Source organism: Musca vetustissima, unplaced genomic scaffold, assembly GCF_032173495.1.
Source record: "Musca vetustissima isolate MV318-11 ecotype Yass unplaced genomic scaffold, APGP_CSIRO_Mvet_v1 utg14086, whole genome shotgun sequence".
In the NCBI taxonomy this organism is placed as follows: domain Eukaryota; kingdom Metazoa; phylum Arthropoda; class Insecta; order Diptera; family Muscidae; genus Musca; species Musca vetustissima.
The window spans coordinates 341,981-354,061 of record NW_026887531.1 but is presented as its reverse complement, the minus strand read 5'-3'; the positions used below and the strand labels follow the sequence as shown (position 1 = coordinate 354,061).

The following is a 12,081-nucleotide window of genomic DNA, read 5'->3' as shown; positions in this document are numbered from 1 at the left end:
CCTCGTTCATTATCGAAGAACTCCGATAGGTCCTTTCCGACTTTATCTGCTGACCTTCTACCACTCAAAGCTGTCCTGCATAGCCGTATTAATTTTGCAGGAATGCCGAACGCACACATGGCTTTAAATATCTCTGAGAGGATTGGGCTGTCGAATGCGGCTTTATAGTCGACGAGTAGGTGTAATATGTCGATGTGTTTTTCGTGGGTCTTTTCCAGGTTTTGGCATAGAGTGAAAATCCATGATGTATTGTTTTGTTTCTTTCCAGGAATGCCGAACGCAGACATGACTTTAAATACATCTAAGACGATTGGGTTGTCGATTGCGGCTTTATAGTCGTAGTGTGAAATGTGTTGATTTGTTTTCCACAGGTCTTTTCCAGGATTTGGATTTGCAGTGTGACGGTGCATTGGTATGCTTTAATAATGTCATTGAACATTGGCTTTAGTCGTTCACACAGCACGATGGATAGCACTTCATATGCATGCAAATAATAATTGTGTTCATTATCATGATGATTTTTTTTATTCTTTTTGTGTATAATCAATTTTAGTCGAATTTTTATTATTTGAAAATGTGTTTTGTAATATTGATTTAAAATGTCAAAAATTGTCCATATTTATTGGTAATGAAAAAAAATCAAGATAGTCTCTACAAAATTGACAAAAATTTAAATGTATTGCAAAAAATAGTTAGTATATTTGCTATTGTCTACACAAAAAGTCGTGTGTAAACACCAGGCAACGGATTTCATTATTAATTTGGCAGTTTGGTGGATTCATGTAAATAAAATATATATCTAGTGAGATGCCATTTCGTATATTTTCAAATTTCTTAAAATAAACATGTCTCTCAGTCTAATGAACCCTTAATTAGCTTTTCAAAAGTATTTTTGTGTACCATTTTACATTACCACGACCATCACTATTAGTTTGTTATCATTCCACATGGCATGCCATGTAACAGCGAGAACAAGAAGCAGACATTGTATTGGTTGTGTTTTCGGCAGAACATTTGTTTGGTGTTCGTGTGTGTAATGTAATTGATGATAGTTGTTTTGGTTTGTTTTTTCTGCAACATTCCAAACAAAGTGTAAAGAAATTCGGTAACAACAAACTGACGAAGAAAAGTTTAAGAATTCCATGAAAATTGTGCCAAATCGTTTTAAGGGGAAACCAACTTTTTAAAGAAAATTGTGTGTTCGGTTTTGCAAAACTTTCTATACGTGTGTGTCGTTTTATTTTTGCATTTTTTTGAGTGTGTGAGTGCGTACGAGTGTCAAACAAAAACAATATTGTTTTTAAAATAAAATTAAAAATAGTTTGCGTCTATTTGAAATTTATTGCTGCCTGTAAGAAGAACCAATATCTTATTAACCATCTTTGGAATAACTAACAGGTAAGTGTTATTATCCTTTGACATGCGGAACAGGAGTTTCTCAATTGTATATCCTTGACCCCGTCTGTATTTCTTTTTGCTCCCATACCACATTCTGCATTTGTTGGTCCTGGCGTAGCATCTCTTTTAGCTTGGAGAGAAGCCAAAATCGAATCAAAATGCAGTGACTCACTCACGCATTTTGTTGTATGTTTGATATGTGCGGCCTGTCATCGATTCCATCCTACGCTTCCTGTTTTATTGCTATTTTTAAACATTCGAATAACAAGGACAATTGACTCATTTATTGCGCTCATTTGTATGCTGAGCACGACGAGGCGTCCTACGCTTCCTTTTAATTGCTAATCTGATGAAAACTATATTTTTAGTAACAGAAGGCAATAATGATACAATGGAAACAGAAAAAGGAGGATGAAGATTTATATAAAAGCTGAAGGGAGTCTTTCACATACGAGCTGAAGGGAGTCTTTCACAGACAGACGAGCTGAAGGGAGTATTTCACATACGAGCTGAAGGGAGTCTTTCACAGACAGACGAGCTGAAGGGATTCTTTCACATACGAGCTGAAGGGATTCTTTCATAGACGAGCTGAAGGGAGTCTTTCATAGACGAGCTGAAGGGAGTCTTTCATAGACGAGCTGAAGGGAGTCTTTCATAGACGAGCTGAAGGGAGTCTTTCATAGACGAGCTGAAGGGAGTCTTTCATAGACGAGCTGAAGGGAGTCTTTCATAGACGAGCTGAAGGGAGTCTTTCATAGACGAGCTGAAGGGAGTCTATAGACGAGCTGAAGGGAGTCTTTCATAGACGAGCTGAAGGGAGTCTTTCATAGACGAGCTGAAGGGAGTCTTTCATAGACGAGCTGAAGGGAGTCTTTCATAGACGAGCTGAAGGGAGTCTTTCATAGACGAGCTGAAGGGAGTCTTTCATAGACGAGCTGAAGGGAGTCTTTCATAGACGAGCTGAAGGGAGTCTTTCATAGACGAGCTGAAGGGAGTCTTTCATAGACGAGCTGAAGGGAGTCTTTCATAGACGAGCTGAAGGCAGTCTTTCATAGATAGACGAGCTGAAGGGAGTCTTTCATAGACGAGCTGAAGGCAGTCTTTCATAGACGAGCTGAAGGGAGTCTTTCATAGACGAGCTGAAGGGAGTCTTTCATAGACGAGCTGAAGGGAGTCTTTCATAGACGAGCTGAAGGGAGTCTTTCATAGACGAGCTGAAGGGAGTCTTTCATAGACGAGCTGAAGGGAGTCTTTCATAGACGAGCTGAAGGGAGTCTTTCATAGACGAGCTGAAGGGAGTCTTTCATAGACGAGCTGAAGGGAGTCTTTCATAGACGAGCTGAAGGGAGTCTTTCATAGACGAGCTGAAGGGAGTCTTTCATAGACGAGCTGAAGGGAGTCTTTCATAGACGAGCTGGAGGGAGTCTTTCATAGACGAGCTGAAGGGAGTCTTTCATAGACGAGCTGAAGGGAGTCTTTCATAGACGAGCTGAAGGGAGTCTTTCATAGACGAGCTGAAGGGAGTCTTTCATAGACGAGCTGAAGGGTGTCTTTCATAGACGAGCTGAAGGGAGTCTTTCATAGACGAGCTGAAGGGAGTCTTTCATAGACGAGCTGAAGGGAGTCTTTCATAGACGAGCTGGAGGGAGTCTCTATAGACGAGCTGAAGGGAGTCTCTATAGACGAGTTGAAGGGAGTCTCTATAGACGAGCTGAAGGGAGTCTCTATAGACGAGCTGAAGGGAGTCTCTATAGACGAGTTGAAGGGAGTCTCTATAGACGAGCTGAAGGGAGTCTCTATAGACGAGCTGAAGGGAGTCTCTATAGACGAGCTGAAGGGAGTCTCTATAGACGAGCTGAAGGGAGTCTTTCATAGACGAGCTGAAGGGAGTCTTTCATAGACGAGCTGAAGGCAGTCTTTCATAGACGAGCTGAAGGGAGTCTTTCATAGACGAGCTGAAGGGAGTCTTTCATAGACGAGCTGAAGGGAGTCTTTCATAGACGAGCTGAAGGGAGTCTTTCATAGACGAGCTGAAGGGAGTCTTTCATAGACGAGCTGAAGGGAGTCTTTCATAGACGAGCTGAAGGGAGTCTTTCATAGACGAGCTGAAGGGAGTCTTTCATAGACGAACTGAAGGGAGTCTTTCATAGACGAGCTGATGGAAGTCTTTCATAGACGAGCTGATGGGAGTCTTTCATAGACGAGCTGAAGGGAGTCTTTCATAGACGAGCTGAAGGGAGTCTTTCATAGACGAGCTGAAGGGAGTCTTTCATAGACGAGCTGAAGGGAGTCTTTCATAGACGAGCTGGAGGGAGTCTTTCATAGACGAGCTGAAGGGAGTCTTTCATAGACGAGCTGGAGGGAGTCTTTCATAGACGAGCTGGAGGGAGTCTTTCATAGACGAGCTGAAGGGAGTCTCTATAGACGAGCTGAAGGGAGTCTCTATAGACGAGCTGAAGGGAGTCTTTCATAGACGAGCTGAAGGGACTCTCTATAGACGAGCTCAAGGGAGTCTTTGTAGACAAGCTGAAGGTAGTCTCTATAGACGAGCTGAAGGGAGGCTGAAGGGAGTCTCTATAAGCAAGCTGAACGAAGTCTCTATATATACGGAAAAATGGGTCTTCAAGGATTAGCTAAAGGCTTTATAGGCGAGCGGAAGGGAGACTTAATAGGTAGTCCTTATAAACAATCAAAGGGCAGTCTGCAGTCCCCTGAACAGCTTGCCTATATTTTCCACAGTTGCTCATGCATCTAATTTATAATGGCTGTTCATGACTATGAGCTGCCCCCAAGTACATTTTGTTTTTGCTGCTGAATATTGACCCACTTCCAAATGCACAACAATAACAACAGCAACAGTACCATGGCAATGTGCATTTGTATTTGGCATAGCTTCAACATTGCTGCTGCTGCATTTCAAGCACCCGGTAAACACGACTTAGCCCTGACCAACATTTCACAAAAACAAAAAAGCAATGCTGCAGCAAATGGAGGAGTATGTGAGTGTGTATGTTGGCTTCTGCTGGCTGACTGGCCTGGCTCGTGCATTAGACATATGAAAACTATTGATTTTTCTTTTTGCCACCCTAGGCGGGGGACTGTGAAAATATATTCTTCTAGGATGCATTAGAGCGCCTGCGTTGCAATTTGCATGACATTATCCTTTTCGTTTCACGTTGCTTTTGTTGTTTGTTTGTTTTTGTGCTTGCATTTTGTGGCACTTTAGCACGAGTGGCCTCGCTTTCGATGACATTATCACAGCAATTCATTTAGTCGGTGAGTCCTTAATGTCAATGGTGGTGGCCCAATGTGAGTGAAGTGCTGTGCCGTAGTTTAAATCAAAAGCAACGGTGTGCATTTTAGAGTTTAAGGTTGTCCCCCATTTACTAACATTGCAGTTGACCTTTAAAGAAGTCAGCTAAAATCAAGGGGTTCCTTGTTTTCCGAAAAAGGTCAGCCAGCGGCAGCAACATCAGGTAATAGGTTAACGTTTAAGGTTAAAAGGTCTTTGATGTGGCTTTCTATTTTTATTGCAACTTGCATTTTGTGTTTCAACTTTTAAAGTTTATTTTTGTTGTTTTTTTTTCAGTTTTGTAAGCGTGTTTTGACAACCACTAACCATGAAGAGCCGTCCCATCTCTGCTACTTCAAATATTGTTACCGAATGGGAGGATGGTGTCCTTTTCGATGCCGATGATCCCGATTTTTGTAATGTCAATCCAAGCAATGTCAGCAATGTTTTGAATAACAGCGGCAATGCATCGGCAAATTTAATGCTGCCCCCTCCACCACCACCTCCTCTATTGGAGGCTCTTTCGAATGGCAATGGCGGCGGTATTATGAGTTCATTCAATTTTAAAGGTAAGTATTTTGCAAAATTAAAGTTTTTTGTTTTTTAACTTTGTTGATTTAATTTTTAAAGTTGTTTTTCTATGTGTGTGTTATCTTAAAGTAGTTATTTTTAAATATAAGAAGTTTGCAAGTGAAGGGTGCACAGTGTTTTCTGTGAAAATGCTGAGAACCGGTAATATATTTTGGACGATAAGAAGGAAGTGTTTAAAGGCGGATTGAGGAGGAGATTTTTTTAATTCCAAATCTTCTGGGTTGATTTTTGAAACAGTTATTAACATTAAATGACAAGGGAGGATATAGACTAACTAAAAGACAGTAGTAGGCGTCCAAAGCATTTTTCATACACAAAATATCATAAGGTGTGTTTTTGGTCATGAGAAATGAAGTCTTTATAGAGTTGAATGGAGGTAATTTGATTAGAAGAAGAGAGGCTCTTTAGAGCTGAAGGACGACTCTATACACAAGGTAAATTATTAGAAGGATGTCTTTCTAAACGATCTGGAGGAAATACCTTAATATGACGAAAGGAGTCTCTAAAGATGTTCTGTAGGTAGTCTTTTATAGACGAGCTAAAGGAAGTCTTTCATGTACCAGCTGAAGAGGTGATATTTCATAGAACAGCTGATGTCTAGGGTCTTTAATAGACGAGCTGATGGGATTTTTTTAAAAGAGTGGAATGTAATCTTTATAGCTTCCTAATGGTAGTCTGATGGAAATCTTCATAGAGGAGCTAAAGAAAGCGATTTTAAAAACGGGCAATGTGAAATGTGTCCATATAGACGAGCAGTAGGAAGTTTGTATATTGGAACTGAAGTGAGACTTTATAGACGAACTAATGGAACATTTATTACCCTGCTGATGTAAGCTGATGATTCTGTATAGACGAGTTGAAGTTTGGAGTTCGAAGGGCTTCTTTATAGCCAAGCTGGAGAGATAATCTTCCTTAGATGAGCTGTAGATAGAAATATTTCAAAGAGGGACTGATGTAAAGTTCTAAAGGAGCTCTTGGACCCCTTCAATACCAAACGAGGATTTAGACAAGGTTTTGTCGTGTGACCTTTTTAATATCCTGCTGGAAAAGGTCATACGAGATGGAAATGTGAACAGAAATGGAACTCTGTATACCAAACCGCACATGTTACTCGACTACGTCGACTACATCGAAATAATGCGTCGAACATTGCGAGCAGTAACTGCCACCTTTGAACGAATTGATAAGAAGGAGTCTGTCAAAGTGGAACTAGCAGAAAATGACGAGAAGACCATGCTGATGTATCAACGCGCAAGTCGTTCAGTAGACTTGGACCAATTGTGGAACTTGAAAACTACAGTTTCGAGGAAGTCAAAGATTTTATATGCCTTGGTACCGCCATATATAAAACTAATGACACCAGTTTTGAAATTCGGAGAAGAATAGTGTTGGCCAACAGATGCTACTACGGTCTGAGTAAGCAATTCAAGAACAACGCGCAAGACGTCCAGTAGACTCGGACCAACTGTGGAACTTAAGAACTACAGCTTCGAGGTTGTCAACGATTTTATATACCTTGGTACAGCCATAAATAAAACTAATGACATCAGTTTTAAAATTCGTATCCAACAGATGCTTCTATGGTCTGAGTAAACAATTCAGGAACAAGGCCACCTCTCGTCAGACCAAACTTACAATCTACAAGATACTACCCTTGCGCAAGCAGATGAGGCAGCTCTTGGAGTGTTTGAGAGAAAAAATTTCCCAAAAGATCTATGGCTCGACCTGCGTTGACGGTGAATATTGCCGTCGAATGAACCATTAGTTGTACCACCTATTCTCGGACATCGACATAGTCGAACAGCAGCGACTACGTTGGCGAGGTCATGTTGTGAGAATGGATGAGGATGCCCCAGCTCAAAGGGCATATAAAAGCGGGCCAACTGATGATTCACGTAGAAAGGAAAGGTCACGAATTCGATGGAAAGATAAAGTTCAAAGATAGATAAAATCATTTCAAAGACGGGCTGAAGTAAAATTACTTTGTGGATTGTATAAGGAATTTGGCATGATGTTTGCAACAACCCATTTCCATTACTTTGATGTTTCGTGCCACATTTTTAAAATAGGTCCATATTTTGACATAGTCATCATAAATTATGAAAGTTTTGAGAGAGTAAAAACTTCCTTTCAGGACGATAATATCCATTGAACCACAAATAATAGTATCAACTGAATTTTTATTTCATTTGTGGGGTTATCTGTTCATGTTCGATCCAGTCTATCTTAATTCAGTTTTTCCATTATTAGAGTTAGCAATTTATTTCATTGAGGTGTTGTTTTTTTTTTTTCGTTCCGATCGTCCTCAACCCACTGTTGTGCCATGATGGCTCCTTTAACATTTCAATATTTAAATGCATTTTTCTTTTATTTTTATCCACCTTCTTTGATTTTTGTCCAAAAATCCCCTTTCTTTTTTATTTTTCTTTGGTGCGCTGGTGTTCAGGTGCTTTGTTAGCTTTGTGAGAATATATTTATTGCTTTTCGGATCATTTTTTTAATAACAAATTGTCTGCCTGACCAGTCGGAAACACAAGAAAGCAAAACAACTAACAAAAAAATAAAAAAAAATAAAATTACAACGTGTAAGTAGGTCATCGCCCAGACCAATCGTGTGAAGAAGACTGCTGTGGTAAAAAGACAGTCGTAGTGATGTGTCGCAAAATTTGGTGTCAATTTCATTTAAAAATACCAAATTACTTTTGAATCAGCACAAAATGAGGACGAGCAAATTTTGCAAAGACAAAGTAAATATTTTTAATTGCAGTTTTTTTTTATTGAATTTGAAGGTGGGAATGTTTTAACAGGTATTAAGACAAAGTGAAATGAAGGGAGAGAAATGTGTGAATTATACAAAAATATATTGCATACTAGTTAAATTAATTTTAGAATTAATTTCAGACAAACTGCAAAAAAAAAAATATTTTAAAAATCATTAATATGTGTTTTTATGTTTTTTCTAAAGAATATCTTTATAGACGATGTGAAAAGTGTCTATATAGACGAGTAGTATGGAGTTTGTATATGGGAACTGAAGTGAGTCTTTATATACGAGCTAATTGAACATTTATTGCCTTTCTGAAGTAAGTCGTTATTGACGAGTTGAAGGGATTCTCTATAGACTTAAAGACAATCTTTATAGACATACTGCAAATATTTAAAAAATCATTAACATGTATTTTCAATAGCAAAAATAGGTTGTAGGTTTATAAACTTTGAAATATATTTGTTGACAATTAAGACTTTAATAATACAAAAACCCCCGTATGTAAAATATATATGAATACGAAATTCCAAATATTACAAACTGTATCGACATCTCTACACCGCATTGTCACAGCTCTGCATCAATTACATTGTGTAATAAAAGTTTAATATGTTTCTCTATGAACTTGCAACTGGCACTAGCATCTGGCATGTCAATTTCATTTCAGATATTGCAAATTATTTACCAATATTAAATAAATAGATGTCTATACAAACACAACTGTTAACCCTTTTGTTTCTATAGAATTCACAATCATTTGTTGTTTATCTAGACAACAAAATCTTGTCTGTCTTTCCGTCTATGAAGGAGCAAAGACTAGGAATATATAAGTACATTGTGTTACGTAGATCAACATGTCACGAGAAGATGGAACATGGAACTATTAGATGTACTACTGACGTCAAAAAAATTATTCAATTCCGTTGTAGATATACGTTATTTTTTGCGTTTTTTAAGTTTAAACAATTGCCACTGTGTCAATATTAAATGTGGAAATATAATCATGGCGTAGTTTTTAACCCAAGCGCCTGAAAGTATGCTATGATTTTTGGTTAGATATTTATACATGTAGTACCCATTCAAAAAGCGGAAATACTTTAAGAAATTGTGAAAAATTGGTAAAAAAATATTAAAAAAAACTCCATGTTCATAAACAAATATATATTTATTTAATATCACATGATATTTCAAAAACTATTCTTTAAAAAATCCACGCCTTGGGCTCAGATGATATTTTAAAAACTATTCTTTAAAAAATCCCTGCCTTGGGCTCAGGTGATATTTCAAAAAATAATCTTTAAAAAATCCACGCCTTGGGCTCAGATGATATTTCAAAAAATATTCTTTAAAAAATCCACGCCTTGGGCTCAGATGATATTTCAAAAAAATATTCTTTAAAAAATCCACGCCTTGGGCTCAGATGATATTTCAAAAAAAATATTCTTTAAAAAATCCACGCCTTGGGCTCAGATGATATTTCAAAAAAAAATATTATTTAAAAAATCCACGCCTTGGGCTCAGATGATGATATTTCAAAAAAAAAAATATTCTTTAAAAAATCCACGCCTTGGGCTCAGATGATATTTCAAAAAAAATTTCAAAAAAAAAAAATCCACGCCTCCAGATTATATTTCAAAAAAAAAAAAATATTCTTTAAAAAATCCACGCCTCCAGATTATATTTCAAAAAAAAAAAATATTCTTTAAAAAATCCACGCCTTGGGCTCAGATGATATTTCAAAAAAAAATATTCTTTAAAAAATCCACGCCTTGGGCTCAGATGATATTTCAAAAAAAAAAATATTCTTTAAAAAATCCACGCCTTGGGCTCAGATGATATATCAAAAAAATATTCTTTAAAAAATCCACGCCTTGGGCTCAGATGATATATCAAAAAAATATTCTTTAAAAAATCCACGCCTTGGGCTCAGATGATATTTCAAAAAAAAAATTTTCTTTAAAAAATCCACGCCTTGGGCTCAGATGATATTTCAAAAAAAATGTTCTTTAAAAAATCCACGCCTTGGGCTCAGATATTTCAAAAAATATTCAGATATTTCAAACAATATTCTTTAAAAAATCCACGCCTTGGGCTCAGATGATATTTTAAAAAAAATATTCTTTAAAAAATCCACGCCTTGGGCTCAAATGATATTTCAAAAAATATTCAGATATTTCAAACAATATTCTTTAAAAAATCCACGCCTTGGGCTCAGATGATATTTAAAAAAAAATATTCTTTAAAAAATCCACGCCTTGGGCTCAGATGATGATATTTCAAAAAAAAATATTCTTTAAAAAATCCACGCCTTGGGCTCAAATGATATTTCAAAAAAAAAAAAAATATTCTTTAAAAAATCCACGCCTTGGGCTCAGATGATATTTAAAAAAAAAATATTCTTTAAAAAATCCACGCCTTGGGCTCAAATGATATTTCAAAAAAAAAAAATATTCTTTAAAAAATCCACGCCTTGGGCTCAGATTATATTTCAAAAAAAAATATTCTTTAAAAAATACAAATCAAGAAAAAAATATTCTTTAAAAAATCCACGCCTTGGGCTCAGATGACATCTCAAAAAAATATTCTTTAAAAAATCCACGCCTTGGGCTCAGATGACATCTCAAAAAAATATTCTTTAAAAAATCCACGCCTTGGGCTCAGATGATATTTCAAAAAAATATTCTTTAAAAAATCCACGCTTATTTGGGAAAGGGTCCTTGAAAAATATTCCTTAAAAAGTCAACGTTTATTGGTCTGAGGATTCTTGAAAAATATGCTTTAGAAAATCCACGCATATTGGTCTGAGGATCCCTTAAAAACATTCTTTAAAAATCCACGCGTAAGCAAAAATTCTTGAAAAAATCCACGCTTGGGCCTGTGATAGTCCTTGGAAATATTCGTTTAAAATTCGCAATATTGGTTCAGACAGCCTCTCAAAAAAATTACGAAAAAAAAATTTACGAAAATATAAAAAAATGCTTATGGTTGTGTCCATTCTTGAAAAGGTTATTTTGGTCATATAAATAACTATTCTTTAAACCTGCAGGATTATGGAAAATTTAAGGGTCATCAATGTTAATGGCTCCGGTGACCTTTATTTTTTTTTTCTTTAAAATAACAAAGTTGTTGGACATTGAAAAAAATATTCTCTAATTAATTCATGTTTACGGAATTGATTGTCCTAAATATACATATATGTTTGTACATACACATATAACAACACCTGTCATTTTTGAAAAAATCAAAAATTTTTATTTAATTTAATATTTTAAACATGTATTATTTTTAACTGCTGATGTAATATCAAATGTTAAACGTCGTTATTGTTTCAAAATTAAATTATTTATTAAATATATAATTTTTGTTTACTTCGATGTTCAGCGAAGAAAAAAAAATTTTCAAAAATTCCATAGAAAATAAATCAATTATTGTTGTGACGAAATTTAAACGCAAAATAAGGTTTAAACCTGGCTGGCCATTACCCCCTCTATGAAAAAAACAACCATCAAAACAAAATAAATGAAAAAGTGAATTCATGAATTAATAAAAAATAAACTGCATCAACAACGCGCCAGACAGTGTGCCCAGACATATTTAAAAAAAATCTTTAGTACTTAATTAGTTTTTAATTATAATTGGGGATTTTGAAAATACTTACCTTTTGTTATTACAAAGTTGATTCATTTGTGAAGTATTTTTTTTTTTGTATTTAAATTTTGTTTTGTTTTTATACTAGTAATGTATAAACAAATTCGTACTTAGGTTAATCACATTGAAAGGTGAGAGGTCAATGACGTGTTCAATTATTACAAAATAATTAAGGTGAATTAGTAGAAACTTCTGAATGACCTAAGATAAATATTCCAAATAAATTCTTAAAAAAATCCACGCTTGCTGCTCTGAAGATCCTTAAAAATATTCTTAAAAAAATCCATGCTTATTGATTTGAGGATCCCTGAAAAATATTCTTTAAAAAATGTATGCTTATGATTTTAAGGGAGCCTTAATGGCCCCCAAGATAGTCCATCTGGAA

At 36.0% G+C, this 12,081-nt stretch overlaps 2 protein-coding genes across 2 annotated transcripts in view; both read left to right on the top strand.

Annotated features, from left to right (window-relative positions):
• Positions 1-12,081, top strand: part of LOC133335089 (eukaryotic translation initiation factor 3 subunit I) — a 293,205-nt gene that overhangs the window by 66,197 nt on the left and 214,927 nt on the right. The window lies entirely within an intron of this gene.
• LOC133335091 (protein pinocchio) overlaps positions 5,021-12,081 on the top strand; it is a 117,176-nt gene continuing 110,115 nt past the window's right edge. The window contains exon 1 of the mRNA XM_061543396.1: positions 5,021-5,259. Within this exon, the coding sequence (XP_061399380.1) occupies positions 5,172-5,259 (88 nt within the window). The 5' untranslated portion in view covers positions 5,021-5,171. The remainder of the gene's footprint in view (positions 5,260-12,081) is intronic.